Genomic DNA, 19,962 nt, shown 5'->3' on the forward strand with positions numbered 1-19,962 from the left:
ATTAAAAATTGCTTTGTCTAACACCATTTCTGGCTCACAATGGTCACTCAAGTTTTACAATATAGGAGAATTTTACTACAATTTCAAAATACAATAATGACACAAGCAGAAACTTTCAGATGACATTAATTGCATTCCCAAATCATTACATATATTGGGCTTACCAAGCATAGAGGCTTTTCTTCTCTCCCCACAGTTGCAGAGCCTGTTCGTGGACTCAGGAGGTAGTTGAGTCAGGGATTTGGGAAAGGGGAGAGAGAGGGACTAAAGACTGGGGAGTGTTGGGAGGCTGTAGAGTCCAGCACCTGAATTAAAGGATCCTAAGAGTCACTGAGGAGGGTCCCTGAGGAACCTCTGCTTCCTAAAAAGGGTTGCTCAGCTTTGGGAAACTTGGAGCAAAAGCTCCAGGTTCCGGTGGTGTGGGAGCAAGGAGTTGGGGGCTTGAGAGGAGAGGTTCCTCTGCTTGCCTAGAGGTGTAAGCTTCAGGATGCCCAGGGGTCCAGAGCTGTTGCCAGTGGGGTCCCCGATATAGCTGCTGTGCCTCCCCCTTTTTCTTTTCCCAGGTGGGGGAGGATAACTCATTCTTTACCATTCTTTAGCAATCTGGGATGAGAGGAGTTAACAGAATCTGCCAAAAGATTTTTAGCTGCTCTAACTTTTATTGCAGCCCTGGCTGGGTCAGAGACAAGACAACAGGGTGAAAGATCTTAATGGTTCTAACTTTTACTCAAGTAAACTTCACTTCTGTGTTCACTCCTTAAAAACTTTTTTGAACATGAGAACTTTGAACCTGCCAGTCAAGGTTAGTGGGACCCTGGAAAAGATCCAGTGGCACCTTGTCCCTTCTCTTCTTACTGGGGAGCTCAGAGTGTCTCTTTTTTGAATCTATGCATTTTCCCAATTTGCCTTAGTGCCAAATAATATAATAAATTCTGACTTATCTTAAACATCAAATTAGGAGTAACACATTTCACTTAAATCTAAGGGAAAAAGATTCCCGCTTTCTTTCTTATCTCTCTTCACATTCCAAATTTGGCCAGAATTGGAATGGAGGGAGAAAGAAAGAGAATTTTTTTTTTCCCCCACAACTTCCCAAAAGTCTCAAAACCTTTTACTCTCAAAACCTCTATTCACACTGTTTGTGAAAATAGGTTATACCTTCCTGAAACTTTCTACACATGCTCCTCTCTTTCCTACATGCTTAAACTTTCTTGCCTTTCCTTTCTCTCATGGAGCAACTGAAATCCCTAATATTGAGAGGAAGATACTTATAGTACTCATGTCTGGAGTTCACTTATATCCCTCTCCTTTTAGACTTTGGAGGAGTGATTTTCCTATCCCTGACTCTATATGCTCTCCTTGAGAATGGGTAACTATCTGGGAAAGTATGATTAAGCAGGTTTTCTTTAGTACTTGAGTTAGAGGGAAGAGTCATTACCAGAAACTACTGCTTTTCTTCTTTACTGTATGTCTTGGCAGGGTTTCTCAACTTTTCCTTAGCCCTGTTCAGTCTTCAGATATTTGTCTACATTACAGGGTCAAGGAAAGGACAAAGACATCAACTCTAAGTCAGCCAGTGACCTCTCGGAGGATCTGTTCAAAGTGCATGACTTTGATGTGAAGATTGACTTGCAAGTTCCCAGTTCAGGTAGGCCAGAGTAATGGGCCTAGAGATGGGGTCTAGAAATCTGAGCAGGACTGCTGTTTTTAGGGGGCTCCTGGTGGCCCACTGATCCCAAGACCCAAATGGATAGGATGTTTTGAATGGGTGCAGATGGCATTCAGAAGGCATCTTAAAACTGTTTCCAAACCTGGGAAGACTTATATGATCTCATGCAAAATGAAGTGAGCAGAACCAGGAGAACATTGCACATACTAACGTAAAGATGATTGACTGTGAAAAACTTAGCTATTCTAATCAAGACAATTCCAAAATGTCATCTCCCCCAGAGAGGGAACTGACAAACTCTGAATGCAGGTTGAAGCATACTTTTTTCTACTTTTGTTTTTGTTATTTTATTTTGTCTGTGTTTTCTTTTGCAACCTGCATATATGTTCTATATGACCTCACATGTATAATCAAAATCAAAGTGCATGACTTCTCATAAGAAGGGGAGGGGTGGAAGGGGGAGAATTTGGAACTCAAAAGCTTAGAAAATGTTTGAGAAACATTTTTCACCATGTAGTTGGGAAATATTTAGTAAAAATTAAAGAAAAAGGAAAAACTTCCCAGTCACTGAAAATTCCCATGATGTTCCCTCCACACAGAATCAAAGACACTGGCTATCACCTCAAAGGCTCCCCCAGCCAAGGATGGTGCTCCAAGAAGGTCTCTGAACTTAGAAGATTATAAGAAACGACGAGGACTTATTTGAACCAGCCCAGCCTGCTGCTTCTGACCCTGCATGATGTTCCTCTTCTCCTCTTCTCCCTTGGTTTGCCCTCTTTGGGCTGGAGCAGCAGGGGTGCTGGGAAGAGACTTTTTAAACTGCCAGTCATCTGTAACATAAAACCATTTACTGTATAGATCTCCCTCATCTGCCCACCCTCCCTCCCCTCCTGCTGCCCCACACCTGTGTGGATTCGAGCTCTCTTGGGTTTTATCTGTCTCTTTCAGTTTGCATTTTTCTTTTTATTTTGTCATCACCACAGTTCATTGGGCCACTCTGCCTATGTTCAGTATTATAGCAGAGTCAGGATTCCTGCCAGAGCCTGTGGGTGGCAGCAGCTACCCTCGGCAAGCTTCTCCCTGTACCACCTTGGGCATGGCCATCATGCTTTGGCACCTGGCCCATGTTGGCAGGGATGGGGACTGGTCACCTACAGTCTTCCTTCTCTACATCTTTCTCCTCTTTCTCCATCTCTGCAGAAGGGAGTTTTTGAAAACTGGTTTAGTTTCCAAAAAGTGTACATTTTAAGAGGGAGGGGTGTGTGTGTGTGTGTGTGTGTGTGTGTGTGTGTGTGTGTGTGTGTATACACACGTGTGTGTGGATTTTTTCCAGGTGTTTTTTTATCATTTTTAAGACGCAGTACTCTTTGTATCAGTCTGTTATGGTTCTCTACGGCTGTTTCAAATTTCTATCAGCTGTATTTGAGCATCTGAAACTACAAGAAAGAAACCTATTAAATGTGATTCTTCTTATTAAACAGACCTGGCTACTATAGCTGTGTGACTCCCTCCCTGATTCCCTGTCACCTCTATGAACTCAGAAAAACTCCCTAGTAAAGTCCTTGCCCAGCGGATGGGGAGGGGTTGAAGGTGGGGCAACAGTCCAGAGCCACGGTTCAAGGGAGGACAGTGAGACTTAACTCCTCACTGATCCATGGAATGCAAAAAGTGGCTTCTCTGCTACAGCGTGGAGTCTCTGCTCTCAGCCTCATGTACGTCTGCTCTTTCTATGCCCCATAACCTTAGGCTCCAAGAAATTGTTTTGCTTTTTAAGCAATTCTAAAGTTAGCTTTTTTTTTTAAAAAGAAAAAAAGGAGAAATTGTTTAACGTGAGTGGAACGGACATAAAAAGGCAAATTGAAAATGTTACAAGCATGTGCAGTTGTGTGTGTGCATATATATACATAAATGATATATATCAGACGTACACATCTCTATGTGTGTATACATGCATATATATGCACGTATATGTGTATATGATATATATCACATACGTGTGTGTATGTGTGTGTGTGTGTATCTTTATATATATAGTTGGTGCAGCTAATGTAATGCCAGCACAAAGGTGTGTGTGTGTCTTTATGGAATGTTTGAAAGGAGATGAGCTGACTGCTTGATAATCATTCTCAGGTGTAAAGCTCCAAATGTAAATAAAAGTGACATTTAACAATTCTTTTCAGAACAAAGTACAGCTAAATATACTAAACCAAGAGCTAAGCTAAAAGAACAGCTGAGGGCTTGATGATTTCTTTGGAGGAAAGGGGAACTGAGTGTTCTGTTTTGCACCTCTCTAGTCCCTGATTGACAACAGGGAGTTGGGGGAGGGGAGAGATGAAGAAAAGATCAGGATTAAGTTGTATTTAATCTTAGAAATGAAATGGATAGCTTTCCTGAGCTTATCAGATCCTCAGTGTTGTTTTAACTTAGTTTACATTTTTCCTTTAAAAAAAAAGCAGAGAATATTTTAAAGAGTCCGTTGTGATTGTGTAAAATCAGCAAATGGACTTTAAAACAGGGCTGCTGCAGCCGCAGCTCTGCTCTGTTGTGTGAAGGAAAATTGATGGGCTTATTAAAAAAAATTTTTTTAAAAAACTTATTTACTTGAATAGTCCATTGACTGAAAACCCACCCTTTGTGGACTATTGTGTAAATATGGAATCACAGACTGTTAAACATTTTCTGGACTCTGTGCCTGAGTCACTGAGGCCATTGGGGCCTCTCACCTAACTATGTACTTGGACTTTTTTGTTTTTGTTTTTAAAAGAAGCGAATTTACAGAATCAACCAGAATTGCTGGAGTCATTTTGATCCACCATGTAGATCTGTATTTAGCAACATTTGGATTTGGAGAAGCGCGCCGATGATGTTACAGCTGTGTAATAAAATTTGTATTAAAAAATAATTGCTATTTGCATCACAGTGTAGCTGGTTTGCCACCACCTTCCCACATACTACAAATGAAACCTTCAGCCTGAGGCACTGAAGCACAGAGGGGCTCCCATTTGGACTGACTGCAATATAGTTAGAAAAAAAAAATCAACCAAAGAAGACTTGAACGGTGAACTTCACTCATCACCTGAATAGCCCACCTGTGGTTTGGCCTCCCTCCCCAAGACTGCTAACTTTTCTCCAGGCTCATGCGAAGCAGGTGTATCATTTGGTTCCAAAAAACTGGCATTGTCACAAAGCTGTGGTCTCTGGGGCTATGCAGAGTTATTGCATGCCCAGAGTGAGAAGCAACAGAGTCTGGCCCAGCTTGCACTGTGGTGCTTCCGTGATGGCGGGAACATTGGTTGAGGGGCTGGTTTACACAAATTTTCTGTTTCTTCCAGGAAAGGTAACACCTTCCCTTCTGTCCATTTGCTGAGCTCATGATGTACAGATCTGAATGTCTGTCGGTCTTGCTTTTCCTCTTCTGACAGGTGTGGGGTGATGCCTCGTTTCCCTTCAGAAGGGATGATTTTATTTGCTTTTGTTTGTGTGGAGTCCTGACTTGTCACTCAAACTGTACAGATATCTGTAAATAAACTTTATGCCCTGTTTTAACAAGGGGATCAGATTTAATCCAATGATTACATCCCAAGTGGCGAAGTCTGTCATGGAGCTGTGTCCTAAAAGCCTAACATCCATCTCCTTTTTCTCCTATTGCTTCACTTCCTTTTGCTCTTGGGCCAAAGATGAGGGACCTAGAAGCTTTCCCGTTTTTCAAACTTTAAGCACCCTGGCTTCCTAAGATCTACTGCCCTCAAAACAGTAAGGCAGCTAGTTGACTTGGAAAAAATAATATCCTATCTTAGATACTCTGCAAAGGCTCTTCTCAGTATAATGGGAAAGAACAATATTGCTCATTTCTCCATCATTCATTTCATATCTGATGGAAGTGATGCCCCCTGGCTCCCTCGCACACTGCAGAAAGTCTAAGCCTTGTGGGAGATGGCTCTCTATTAAACTAAAATTTGCTGCCTTCCACCTGTGCTATAAGATGACTCCAATCTTACCAGCACACTGGATTGCAGAGCCTGCATTTGAAAGAGGACAGTTCTTCTAGCCTTCAGCTAGAAAGCCCATTTGGGTACCAGAGTCATCACCTACAGGCTATAGGATTATAAGTGATATGTGTAGATTCAAAGAGTATTAATTTGTTCCAAAGTCCTTGGAGGGAAGGACTATATAATTTTTTTTTTTTTGCAGGGGAAGGCAGGGCAATTGGGGTTAAGTGACTTGCCCAAGGTCACACAGCTAGAAAGTGTGTCAAGTGTCTGAGGCTGGATTTGAACTCAGGTACTCCTGACTCCAGGGCCGTATTTTAAAGTGATAGTCCAGACACAGTTTTGCAGAATCCCCTTAGTCTGAATTTGTCCAGGGCGGGGAATTTGGACATCAGCCCTAGTGAGAGGCCTCCATTAAGGTCACAGTCAGTGAGTAGCAGGTGGGACCCTGCCTAGTATTGTTTCTGTGGCTATGCTTGGGTTGAATTGATTGCACTTCTTGGTGTTAGGTTTAGTGAGAAAAAGTTCCCAGAGAACATCCTGCCCTGGGGGAGGGCATCCGTAATCCAGCCTGACACATTAGTTGGGAAGCTATGAGGCCTGTCTTGTTCTTTGCCACGTAGCTCCAAAAGTCTCCTAAGTTCCTGAAACTTCATCTTTGGAGGACTCTCCCTCCCTCCCTCACACCTACGACAGCCCAAATAGGCTTAAGAATAAACTGAGCCTTGCACTAGTTCATTCTTACCCTCTTCCCAATTGGTTTTTATCCCTCAGCCCAAATGGGATAAGGAGGTCCTTCTTCCCCTCCCTCTCCTGGAAGGGCTTGACTCAGAAATGGGCACTGTCCCTATTGGTGGGGGAGGAAGCTGGCAGAGCTGGGAGCTGCAGGGCGATTTTCCCAAGCATTGTTTGTAGCAGGGGATCCGGAAATTCCCAAGGTCAGGTTGAACCAGATCTGACTAATGTGAGGTGGGGGGGAGGATGAAGATGGGAAGGGAGGAAGCTCCTTAGGGCCATAAAGGAATCAGGCAGGACCCCAAGGTTAGGAGGTTGGGTATAAACAATATGCATCCCTGCAGCCTAGACAGGAAGGAGAGACTTTGGTTCTGGACCAGACCCTCTGGATAGCCAAAAGACAGCCTAGGTTGCCAGCCCTCACCTGGGAAGGCAACCCAGCAGTCAAATCCAAGGGACCAAAGTTTTAAAGTCCCAGGGAATATGTAAGTGGCAAAGGAAGAAAGGAGAAGTAGCAAAATCAAAGCTGAAAATTAAAAATCCCTGGCAAGAATTCCTGTTTCTACCATGAAGATTAAAATCTAAGATAAAAGGTGGCAAGAGATAAGGAAAGTCCTGTAGATGAACAGCCTAACAGAGATTGAGGACCTGAAGGAAGCCAGAAGAAATGTTGGGCTGAACATCTCCGAATAGGCTAACAGATGGAAGGGACCTTGGAGGTTGTCTTGTCTGTTGTTTTGTGTTTTTTTCCCCTCAGATAAATACACTGAGTTCCAGAGAAGGAAGCGGTTTGCTCAAAGTCACAGAGCACAGTCACAACTATGCCTAGAACACAAGTGTGGACTTTCATTTTGTTTACTCTCACATCCCACCCCATCCCATTGGCCTGGAAAAGGCCACAGGCAGTTGGGGCTTGGAATTGAGTGGGATCTGGGCTGAAAAGGGAAGTGTAGTGTAGTGGAAATCGCTGGAGTTAGATTCCAATGACCCATCTGGGTTGTATTCCATTTCTCCCACTCATTGTGTGACTTGAAAAGAGTCACAACCTCTCTGGGCTTCCGTTTCCTCATCTATAAAAGAAAAGTGTTAGGCTACTAGATCATTTTTACAGAGAGGGAAATGAAGGCCTAGAGGAATTAAGCGACTTGTCAAAGGTCACAGAGGAGAGAGCTGAAAGCAGGTCTTCCTAATCCACTACCTCAGGCTACCCCTTTTCACCACTTCTATAAAAGAAATAGGCTAGATGATCTCTAAGGAGCATCTGGAGCAGTTATATCTGGGAGGGGTGGGGGGGGGAGCTCTGGGAGACAAGAAACAAATCAGTTTCCCTTCATACCCAGATAACTTGGACTGGTACAGCTGAGGATTTGCACACACTCCCTTCCCCCGTATCTGAGAGGGCAGAGACCGACTGGGCAAGCTTGGTGGTGAGGGGAAGGAGAGGAGCTGAACCTCTGGCTGGGCAAGGCAGTGCTCAGCCAGCTGCTAAGGCAGGACTGGATGGCGAGGGTGTGTCTGTCCAGTGAGGATGATCTCAGGACCCCTCCCAGACTTTTTTACACACTCCCAGGGCAGGCTTCATTTTTTGATTCCCGGTTCCTTCCACTCACTTAGCCCGATCCAAGAGCTACCTCGGCTTCTCCCTTGAGAGCTTTCTGCGGCTACTTTGACATCTTTCCAGGTGAGACTCGGGAATGCTCCAGAAACTCTTTCCTGGGGATACCTGAACCTAGAGCTATGACTTGCCTTTTTTTCCCCCATCTGGGGCAAAAACATTTTGAAGGAGAGGGATGGGAGAGGAGTCAGAGTACAAAGTCTTAAACTGTCCATGCAGCTGAGCTGGGAGAGGGGGCATCCTGTTCCACAACCTTCATCTTCCTCTGGTCTGAAACCTCCTTTGCCCTCTCCTGAGTCACCTTCACCCTCAAACTCCCCATCCTCTCCTTGCTCATTCACCTTGGGGGCTGAAGACCTTGACGGCAGAAGCCAAAACCTCTGGATGCCTCACAAAATGCCCCCCCTTACCACCTCCATGTAGAAGCCCTGGGTCACAGCCCTCACCCCTCACCCCCTCCCCAGTTATGATCTGCCTGGGCCCAAGGCTATTTTGACCTCCTTCTTACACTGCCTAGACTGCCACCACTGGGGAGCACAGTAAGGAGGGCACTTATGGGAAGGGAAGTTAATTAAGCCCTTAGGCTGAAACCCAGAAGGCAGGAGGAGTGCAGGGATTGGATTTAACCTAGCCACAACTGCAGTGCTCTCTCTGTCCCTAGACCAATAAGTCAGTCCTGAAGACACCCCCAGCAGCCTAGAGGATCTGGCTGTGAAGTTGCCCAAGAGTAAGGTGAGGTCCTAAGCCAGAAGCAGAGTTGAACCTAATTCTAACAGAAGAAGCTGAGCAACAGCCACACTTTTTGTCCCCTGTGGCTCAGGGTTTACTTCTCTCTTCAGAGAAGTCTGTGTGCAGGTGCCAGGGAGCAAAGTGTGCGTGTGTCAGAGCTTCCCAGAAAAATATCAGCTCTGAGGACAAAGACTCTTTTTCCTTTGGTCCTTCTACCTCCAGCATTTAGCATGTAGAAAGTGGTTTGCTTTTTGCTTTTTATTTGTATTCCCAGGAAATAGTGCAGGGCCTGGCTGCATTCATAAATGTTTGTTATCCATTAATCAAGGCTGGTTAGCTTGGCTTGGATGGTGCATCTCCAGCTGCTGCCACCACACTTAGCCTCTAGGGGGCTCTGTTCTTTCTACTCCTCCAGGACTGAGTGTGGTCTAAAAGGTCCTTCTATTTTCAAATCAATGGGGACAAGATTGATCTTTTTCAAAAAGTTTTGCGAGAAAGAGACTGATAGAGGCAAAGACAAAGAGACAGAGAGAGAAGAGGAGGGGAGGAGGGTTGGGGGGAAGGGAGAAGAGAAGGGGGAGAGGAGAGATAAAAGAGGAAAAAAGGAGAGAAGAGGGAGGGGAGAGGAGAGGAGGTGGAAAGAGCAGAGGGGAGATGAGGTGGAGAAGATGAAGAAAGAATAGGGAGAGGAGAGAAAAGGGAAAGGAGAGAGAAGAGGGAGAAAAGGGAGAGGAGAGATAGAAAAGGGAGAGGAGAAGAAGAGGAGGAAGAGAGAGGGAAGGAAGGAGAGAGGGAGGGAGGGGGAGGGGGGAGAGAGGGGGAGAGAGAGAGAGAGAGAGAGAGAGAGAGAGAGAGAGAGAGAGAGAGAGAGAATGAATGAACAATATAATTTTCCAGAGCACCAGAGTCTTCTATTCACAGGTTGAGGAGGTTGTCCCTTTTTTAATTCATCCCCCCAAACAATAAAACCTACTGACCAAGGACCCTACCCTCAATTCCCTCCCCACCCCCCAAAAAAGAAGTGAGCCCTCAGGATAATAAACTTGTTAATAAGTGATTCTGGGTAGCTGTGTGACCCTGGTCAAGTCTCTCGGATTCCTCATCTGTAAAGTGGAGGTAACAGGAGCACTTAACCTCTCACCTCCCAGAGCTGTTGTGAGGATAAAATGAAATGGTGGGGAAGCATTTTACAAACCTTAAAGAGCTATATAAATACTAGCTTTTAGCTATAATTAATCTATCCTTCCCCAGGTCATGTCACATATACAGCAAATACTGAACCGATTTCTTGCCTCCGTCATGGAAAAACGGTAGATTAGATTGAAAGTCCTCTCTGTTTCTATAGACAAGCCTTTAAATGGAAGTGCTTAATTTAGCTGTAGTTGGTGGTGGGAGGTGTGGGAAGGAGGGGTAAAAGGAGGGAGAAAGGAAAGTGATGAACTACATCTATTCTGAGCCAGCGGACAGCTCCAGCCCTCAGAAAAAAAGGGCAAAGGAGTGAAGCGTTTGGGGTCTGCACCAGTAGAGCAGCGCCTGCTGTGCCAAGGCGGATTTGGAATCGCAAAGGCTTGGGTCAAAATGCCAGATCCACCATTTAGTCCCTCTGAGACCTCAGGTAAGTCTACAACCTCTCTGAGTCTCAATTTCCTTATCTCTAAAATGAGGGAAATTGGACTAGATAAGGCTCATTCCAGTTTCAAATCTTATGAACTGCTACCACTACCACCACCACCAAGAGAAACAAGCCCCTAGATATCAGCCTAAGTTGGTTGGCAGAAACTCTGGGGAGACTAAAGAGGGAAGAAAAGGGCCAGGAGGGAGGCCCTGGAATCCCTGCAGCCCTGTGGGGGGAGGGAGGGAAGGAGAATTCCTGGAGCTGACTCCCCTTCTCTAGTCCTCCTGATTCCATCCTGTAGGCTCCCCAGAGTTCCCGAAAGCCAGGATGGGCCAAGAGTCCTACAAACTGCGCTGTCTTTTGGGCCTGTGTCTCCTGTTGCTCTGGATCTATTACTACCAGCTGGAGACCTCCCAAACTGGAAGCAACTCAGGCAAAGGTGCGGTGGAGGGAATCAAGGGCCTAATCAGGTGTATAGCTACATTTCTTTCTTTTCCTTTTATTTTTTTGATGGGAGGTGGTGGTGGTGGTGGTGGTGGAAATGCTCGGTAATAGAACTCCTTGTAAGGAAACCCCTTCTACTAATAGACTTATTTTCTAAGACTAAATTATAATTGCTTGAGGTCACCGAGAAGTTAGTTAAGTGACTTGTCCATCGTCACCCAGACGATAGATACGGGTCAAAAAAGGAATCTGAACACACGCCTTCCTGACTTTACAGCTGGCTCTACCGATGCTTCTCCAGCAAGATTGCTCAGTTGTAAACTCCTTAAAAAGCAGGAGCCCTATCTGATTCCTGTAAAAGGAGAAGGTTGTGGAGTAACCTAATAGCTATAGTAATAGCTGGTGTTTATATAGCCCTTTAAGGTTTGCAAAGCGCTTTATATGTGGTTAACTCGTCTGATAGTCACAACAGCCCTGAAAAATAGGTGCTACCATTTCCCTCATTTTACAGACGAGGAAACGAAGGCACGCAGAGGTTTAAATTCCTTGCCTGGGGTCACCCAGCTAAGTGACTGGGACAGCATTCGAACTCAGGACTTCCGGGCTCCAGGTCCTGGGCTCACTCCACGGCGCCCCCTGACACCACTCCATGCTTCTCTATCCGCACAGACACCTACGGCTCCTGGCAGCGCATGCAGCAGCTCCGCCAGGCGCAGCTGAGGGCCGCCTGCAAGAGGCACGGACTCTGGAAGTCCAGCATCCTTCCCTTGCCCAAGGAGGTAGCCCGGCAGCTGCTGGTGGAGCCCAACAACCGCCTGCTGTTCTGCGAGGTGCCCAAGGCGGGCTGCTCCAACTGGAGGCGCGTGCTGCTGCTGCTCGCCCTCGACCTGAGCGACTGGGACCCGGCCGAGGTGGAGGCCGGCGCCCTGCACCACACGAACCTCCTGCAGCGGCTCAGCTCCTTCCAGGCCCCCGAGTGCGACGTCGTGTTGAGGAACTACACCTCGATGCTGGTCACCCGCCACCCGCTGGAGCGCCTCGTCTCCGCCTACCGAGACAAGCTCCTGCACTCGGAGCCCTACTACAAGCAAGTGGCAGCTAGAGTGCGCACCCGCGTCCGCGGGTCCCGCGATCCGAAGAGCCAGCGCAACCTCACCTTCCCCGAGTTCGTGACTTTCGTGCTGCGGCAGCCGCCCGCCAAGCTGGACGTGCACTGGAAGCCCATGTCGCTGCTCTGCTCGCCTTGCAGCGTGCGCTACGAAGTGCTGATCCGGCACGAGCGCATGAGCTCGGAGGCGGGGCACGCTCTGAGCTTCCTGGGAATCCCCCTCCAGGGGCTCTTTCCCTCCATGAAGGCGCACTCCGGCGAGAAGCGCACAGACGACCAGCTCACTCGTCACTACCTTGGTCAGCTCAGCCCCGAACAGCTGAGTGGCCTCTACAGACTCTACTTCCTCGACTTTACGCTCTTTGGGTACCATCCACTGAACCTCTGACTACCGTCTCCTGGATGGGACCTGGAGGCTGACCGACAGCAAGTCAGTTTATTTCTACTCCACAAGTCTTTGTTCCTAGAGGTTGGGGGCGGGGGCGGGGCGGGAAGTACAGAGATAAAATAAAACCAAACAGTCCCTGCCCTCAGGAAACTTACCTGCACCTGCGTGTAAAGCAATAGACACAGAGATGTGAATCCAAAATAAATACGAAATAAAGAAAAAGCAAATTTCCTTGGGCCAAAACGCTAAAAACTCGGGAGGGGGAGGGGAGGGGGGTGTGATCTGGAGAGACCTTTGTAGAAGCAGAATTCGATCCTTAACAATCCTTGAAAGAAGTTAGGGAGATTCAAAGAAATAAAAAGCAGGAAGGTGGGGCGCGGGAAAGACCATTCCTCTTGTGGAAAGGCAAGATGTTGGGAAATGGAATGTGGTGAATGAGGGCACCTCGAGGAGGCCAGTGTGGCTGGAACATAAAGCCCATCTGAGGCGGAAGAAGTGAGATCCCGACTGGGCTTCGGCACCTTGCCCCTCACATAGGGAAATTGCTTCTCTGTGACTCAGTCAGTGAGTAACTCCGCCACATTACAGTGTCTTATAAATATGCTACGGGTGGGGATGGCGGGGAGGAGTTTTATAGCCACAACACCCAGGCACTGGATGTCAAACTACACACACCTTTCCTACGTCCTAGTTACACTCTGTTATACATACGAAAGAGAAAGTTTATTTACCTCCCATTACAGGAATGCCCTCTGGGAGGAGCAGAGGGTTTCTGTCAGCTGTCTTCCTGGGTTAGCTCCTTCCTTCCTTCCTTCCTTCCTTCCTTCCTTCCTTCCTTCCTTCCTTCCTTCCCTTCCCTTCCCTTCCCTTCCCTTCCCTTCCTCGCTCCCTCCTTTCTTCTTTCCTTCATTCTGTCCTTCCTTCCTCCCATCCTTCCCAAACCCTTGCTTTTGGGTTACCAATTATGTCTTAGCGTCCTGTTCCTTTGGTAACTTCTCACCCGAACTTGTACTAGGACAGCTGACTTTGTCAAAGGTTCTTTCCAGCTCCCAACTCCTTTTGGCTTCTGGGAAACTTGCACCTGAGAGAGTTAGGAAATCTTTTTTTTAACCGTGTCATAAGAATAAATGTGCTTGTTCTGCATCCACGGAAGTGGTGACACATTTTGTTCATCATAGGTGAGAGTGACTTAGGGCCCTCTGGAACATTACTTTACCTGGATCAAGGCATCCTGCTATCTTGTCCTCGCTCTATGCCCTCCTCCATTCTATATGAAGGAGGTCCCTGGAAAACCCATGATTCTGTTTGGGATTGGAAAGGTTAAAGTATTCTAGAGAAGAGAAAAATGGGTTTCAGTGTCAGAGCCTGAGAGACATCCTTACCTCTGAAGCCAGGGAAAGGACACACTCTAGGGCTAAAGCAGAAGTACTTCATCTTTTGTGTGTGTTATGGACCCTTTGGGAAGTCAGTCAAAGCCTATGGACCTCCTCTTCAGAAAGGTTTTTAAAGGTATAAAATGAAATATGGAGAATTACAAGGGAAACCAATGATATAGAAATACAGTTACACACACAAATATATGTGTGTGTGTATATATATATATATATGTATGTGTGTATATGTATATATGTGTGTGCATGTGTATAAATATATATGTATGTTTGCATATATGTGTGTATATACATGCACACACACACACACATATAATTCAGAGATCCCAGGTCAAGAACATCGGGCAAGATGCCAGACTCCTTGTCCCTGTGTCCATCAGCTCACCCAAGCTCTTTGCCTCTGAGTCAGCTTCTCTCCTCACTTTCCTCACACCCCTTTCCAAGACTCATGTCTCTTTGTAGAGATGTACTAGATGACCTGAGCGAAGAGGAGGGCTGGCTTGATTATGTACATGCACATGTTTAGGCCTTGAACTTGGACTAAAGAGTGGAGGAAGGGGAGGGGACTACCAGCTAGGTTATAGAAATATCACAGAGGGCCTACAAAGTTAATGCACCATAACAGGCACATTGGCTGATCCTACTGCTTTTGCCGTTTAGAAGGGTCTTGAGTGGTCTGATCCAGGCAACTCCCAGAATTTTTTCCAGAAAACACAGCTGCCTTGGATAAATAGATTATCACAGATCCCTATCACAGGGGACGTCCTGCATCAGTGATGGAAATAGGTCAGTGTCTGGTACCACACAAGCAAGGAAAGTTTACTTCTGTTTTAAAAGCCCTCCTTTTACAGGAGGGAGCAGAAGGTTTTCTCCAGCCTTCTCCTGGGCTAGTTTGCATCCTTCCTTCTCTCCCTCACAAAGCCTTGCTTCAGGGTAATCAGTTATGCCCCTTTCCAACCCCCAACTAGAATCACACTCCTAACTGGGCTTGTAAAGGACAGAGATGATCAAAGACTGGGGAATAGCTGAAAGTAACTATGAGTCCTGGCAGGGGCCTGGGGTCCAGGCATATCTGGGCACCGGATGGCCCTCTAGTGGCTGTTGAGAAGATGTTCAGATCTTCAGTTTCCCACAAAACTGTATGCTTTGCCCCCTCTCTCTCACCCACACAACCTAGGGAGGCTAGGTGCCAAAATCAATAGAGCATTGGGCCTAGAGTCAGAAGGACCTGAATTCAAGACCTGTCCCAGACACTAACTCTGTGATCCTGGGCAAGTCATTTAACCCTGTCTGCCTCAGTTTCCTCATCTGTAAAATGGGGATAATGGGGCTTTTGTGAAGATCGAATGAGATAATGCTTGTAATGTGCTTAGCATAGTGCCTGGCACATAGTAGGCACTTAATAAATGTTTGTTTCCTTCCTTCCTCCCTTCCTCCAGACATCTTCCCTAAACCCCCCCATCTATAAGAGAAATAAAATAAGGGCTTAGAGACTGATACCCCATTCCCACTTGCAGCCTTTCATCCCCTTCCCTTAGAATCATAGAATTCGATCATTCAACAAACATTTATAAGGACCTTGAATGGCAAATTAAGGAGTTTGGACCTTATTCTATAGTCAACTGAGGAGTAACCAAAAGTTTCTGAGCAGTGGGTGAAATGCATTCATACTAGAGTATTAAAGACATTTTAACCTAGTAATGGATGATAACATGCAATGGAGGGGAAAGACTGAAGATGGGGACGTCAGTTAGGAGGCTCCTGCAATAGTTGGATGTGGTAAGTGTTAAGGTCTTGAAGTATGAGAGATATTGTGGGATGAGTGAAAATGAGAACACAAAGGCTGCAAGCAAAGGTAGAGATAGAGCAGTCAGGTTCCAGATGGAAATGTTAATTCAGTTTCAGATTTTTTTTAGCTTGAGCTAAACATACACTTAACCCTGTTTGCCTTAGTTTCCTTGTCTGTAAAATGAACTGGAGAAAGAAATAGCAAACCACTCCAGTAACTCTGCTAAAAAAAAAACCCAAATGGGGTCATGGAGAGTCAGACACGACCAAAAAATGACTTGACAACAACAAACATACAGGTGGATATTTGTATAGGAAGTTGGAGATGCGAATCTCGAGCTGGAGTTCTTAGCCCCCAGGTGGTCTATGGTTAGATTTCAAGGGCTCCATGAACTTGGATGGGATAAAACTTACATCTTTATCTTCACTAACCTCTAACTGAAATTTAGCATTTCCTTCAGCACTTATGACTTCACTAGACTGCCAAGGGGGTCCATCACATGTGGAAAAAGAGCAGAACACCAGGTACAAAGCTTGGAAGAGAAGTCTCAGATGAAGACATAGATGTGATCATTTATGTAGAGGGAATAGCTGAAGTCATGAGAGTGTGTAGATGAAGTCGAAGAAGAGAATGTGAAGGAAGGGGAGAAGAAATCCAATGTTAAAGTCTTATAGAAAGCCTACAAGATTAGCCAGAGAAAGAAGTGCCAAGAAGGATTAGTTAGAGAGGCAGGAGAAGAGCCAGAGGCATCATGTCCTGAAAGCCAAGGAAGGATAAAGTGACAAATGGTACTGCAGGAATACCGAGGAGGCTGGGGACTGAACACAAGAACAGTAACATTAGAGTTGGCCATTGGGAAGTCACGTGTGACCTTGGAGAGAGGAATCTCAATAGATTTATGTGGATGGAAACCAAATTGCATAGGGTTAAATAGCAAGTGGAAGCAACAAATGCCAAACTTCTCTGTGGAGTTTGGTTGTGAAAGAACTTGGAGAGCAATATACAATGGCATCTCAATGAAATAACAGGACCAAGGGAATGATTTCTTAGAAGGGGGGAATCTAAATATATGCATATGTAGAGCCAGGATAGAAGTAAAGATTGAAGAAGGGAGAGAGAGAGAAGGGATGATTGATGGAGTGAGGTCCTGGAGAAAATGGGATGGACCAAAGGCACAGGTAGACTAGTTAGCCTTAGCCAGAAGGAACCCCATGTCTTCCTTAGATATAGACAAGGAGGAAAGGACAGATGAAAAGTGAGCTTTGAGGTGAGGAGAGGAATTGGGGACACTTCCATCAGGCATGCTGGATCTTCTCATTCCCATACTTTTCCAGAAACCTCTTCCTTCTTTACGTGTAGTTTGCCAAACCTCTCCTGACATGGGCTGCTACCCCGGATGGAGGCAGGGGTGGGAGGTGTTGGAGTGCTTAGTCCAAGCTAACACTTATTAACACCTTAATAATTATTAGAGAATTCAGGTCTGAGGTCTTCCAAGGAAAAAATATCCATGTCCTTGAAAGATGGAGTGACCCCACTGTGCCAACCCACCATGAGGGAAAAAAACAACTCCTTCCTAGTATTTACCCTCCCAGAAGTATTTGCTTGTCAGAGATCACAATCCAGGGACTGAACTAGCAATCCCTTCCTTTGGCTGGAAAGATCAATGAACCCATTAGTTCTCTAGGGGTAGTAGGAAGTCTTTGCCAAACATTTTGGGCTATCAGATACCATCCATGTTATGTTCTGTATTCTACCCTCCTGCTTTCCTCCCTCTTCCTAAGCCATCTGTTTAGGACATAAAGAAAGAGAACTCTCAAGAGACCTACTTCTTCTATCTTGTCTTCTCAGGGAATAGGACTGGGGACCTATTACTTAGCTGTAGCTGCTGGCTAGAAGAATGGTTTGCTTAGTTCTCAACTCTCTTTTTTCAGTGTATCTTCTATTCCCAGTCCCCAAAGTTTGCGAAAGTATTCAAAGATTGGTCATTTAGCAGCAGAACTGAGGCAGAACCTGAGAACCCAAACTCAGAAGGGCATTGCTAATTCATGTCAGTTCCTTTAATCAGGAGCTGAACTGCTACAAATTAGTGTCAGAAATGTTAGACTAGGAATCAGGAGGACTGGGTCATCTAGTTCAATTTCCCTGCCATTAGTTCGCCTCAGGAAGAAGGTAGGGGGCATAGTGGATGGAATGGTTGACCTGGAGTCAAGATGCTCCCAAATTTAAATATTGTCTCTGAGTCTTACTAGTTATGTAACCCTAGACAAGTCACTTAATCTCTCTCAGCCTCCCCCACCCAAAAAAGAGACATTGCTTAAATGGCTTTAAGCAAGACATTTAATCTTTCTGAACCTCAGTTTATTTATCTGTAAAATGGGAAAATTGGGTTGATGATCTCTAAGGTCCTTTCCACTTCCAGCATGCTATGCCTAAACAGGGTGAAAAGCTTTTCCTTGGTCCTTCGATGATCGGATTTGTGGTTTTGATGGTCAAACCTAGTGGGTAATTCCCCATAGAGACAATGAGATTCCCATCTTTTCAAGATATCATTACAATGCTTTTATAATATGTAATTCCTTGTTTAAAATTCAACTGTTGTTGCCCGTAATTACCCTGTTTTTCAAAGATGGAGTCAAGAGTCAAAATTTCTATTTCTTTTGTCTTGCCATCTATTGTATCCTGTTCTTGGCTTCTTCTCCAATGCGCTAGCTTTCTTTCTCTTCATTTCCTCTCTTTCATCCTTCTCCCTCAATATTTCCTTTGCTTTCCCTTCCTATCAATTTCCTTTCCTTTCTTTTCTTCCTTTTCCTTCCTCTTACCCTCTTCATTGTTCACTATGGTTTTATGCTCTCCCTATAAAGCTGATAAAATGAGAGAACTTTCCTCTTTTTAACTTTATCAGTGCCTATCAGGACTCCTTCCCTAATACAGAGGCTGTGTCCCTTTTATTTCCTTTAGTTCTGTCCATTTACACAGCCAGTTAATCTTTATATGTTGACTATTGGGGAAGGGTTATGAGTGTGTGTGTGTGTGGGGGGGGAATAAGGTAAAGGATGTGGCCTTTGCCCTTAGGAAACCTACAATTTAGTTGTATTGTGGGCACTGGTTAGTTACTGGATCTGTGATTTCATTGGTATTGGGGACTGCCCTGTGAGGAAAGTCCCTCTATACCAATGAAGATTGGTACCTTCTCTGCAACTTCCAGTCTTGGGGAGTTTCCTAGAACTCTGAGAGGTTAAGGATCACAGTGTTCAAATACATACATACATACATACATACATATATATACATATATATATCTGCACATACACACACACACACACACACGCACACACACACACACATATATGGACCACAGTCTTTATATAGATCCCTATTAAATTTCATCTTACTAGAATCAATCCAGTTAGGTTGTAGTATACACAAGAAAAGACACAGAACACTTCCAAAGTCACAAACCCTTTTGCTCCAGCTGTGTGGCCCTGGGCAAGTTAACTTGCCTCAGATTCTTCAACTATAAAATGGATGATACTTGTACCTAGCTCACACAGAAAGTGATTTGACAGTAGTAGAGCTCTCTATAAATAAGTTGTTGTTGTCATTATATTAGAGATGAGGATGCTGAGACCTAAAGAGGTCACAACCTCAGTTTCTTCATCTGTAAGATTAGATTATCTAAGGGCTCTTCCAGCACTCATATTCCATGGCTTATCATATTCCATATAATAATAACAGCTCACGTCTATAATCTTCCAGTTTGCAAATTGGTTTACATTTATTATCTCAATTGATCCTCACAACAATTCTGTGACAGAGGTGAATGATCCTCATTGTATAGATTAGGAAAAGGAGGCTCCAGAGCCTTGCCCAGTGTCACTCACGAAGTATCAGCGGCATGCTGTGTGAACCCTGGTCTTTTTGAGGCCTGGTGTAGCTCCCTCTATCTACTACGCCAAGCATCCCTTAACATTTGCAAGGCTCTTTTAAAAGAGCTGTCATGTGTTATCTTATTTTATCTCACAACAGCTCTGTGAAGTAGAGGCTGTATATCTTTATTACAATTTATTTGATAGGCAAGGAAACTCTGTTAAGTGACTTCCCTCGGGTGACACAATTAGTTAATGGGAGATCTGGGACAAGAATCTGATCTTTTAACTCCCAGCCCTGGATTCCTGGGACAAGTACTGTACCTATACTGAAGGGCTTTGGATTTCACGCGCAATCAGTGGGGACTGCTTATCTCTCTCTCTACAACAAGCCTGCCAGGGTCTCCACAAGCATGGGCTTGTGCTCCCAGGCCACCGTGACGCTCTTGGTACCTGGGGAGGTAAGGTTTCCGCCCCCTGACCTTGCTCCACGCCAAACGGAGGAGAAACCTAGCTGGAAAAAAGACCATGGCTTAGGTAACTCAGCTCCTTCTTCGGGGCAGAGTCCCTTGTTTTTCTGCCCACACCCACAGGGTGGGAGCGCCTTAAGGCAGTCGGGTGGCA

The 19,962-nt window shown here is 45.4% G+C and overlaps 2 protein-coding genes across 2 annotated transcripts in view; both read left to right on the forward strand.

Annotated features, from left to right (window-relative positions):
* The window catches only part of RTF1 (RTF1 homolog, Paf1/RNA polymerase II complex component), a 49,099-nt gene extending 43,879 nt beyond the window's left edge, over positions 1-5,220 (forward strand). Inside the window, exons 17-18 of the mRNA XM_036735445.1 lie at positions 1,537-1,648; positions 2,269-5,220. Coding sequence (XP_036591340.1) covers positions 1,537-1,648; positions 2,269-2,375 — 219 coding nt within the window. The 3' untranslated portion in view covers positions 2,376-5,220. The remainder of the gene's footprint in view (positions 1-1,536; positions 1,649-2,268) is intronic.
* Positions 5,221-10,315: 5,095 nt separating this feature from the next.
* On the forward strand, positions 10,316-12,292 carry LOC118829821 (carbohydrate sulfotransferase 8-like). The gene is made up of 3 exons (XM_036736686.1): positions 10,316-10,352; positions 10,654-10,761; positions 11,433-12,292. The coding sequence occupies exons 1-3, from the start codon at positions 10,316-10,318 to the stop codon at positions 12,290-12,292; spliced, it is 1,005 nt and encodes a 334-aa protein (XP_036592581.1).
* Positions 12,293-19,962: the final 7,670 nt, after the last annotated feature.

Source organism: Trichosurus vulpecula, chromosome 8 (genome assembly GCF_011100635.1).
Source record: "Trichosurus vulpecula isolate mTriVul1 chromosome 8, mTriVul1.pri, whole genome shotgun sequence".
NCBI lineage: Eukaryota > Metazoa > Chordata > Mammalia > Diprotodontia > Phalangeridae > Trichosurus > Trichosurus vulpecula.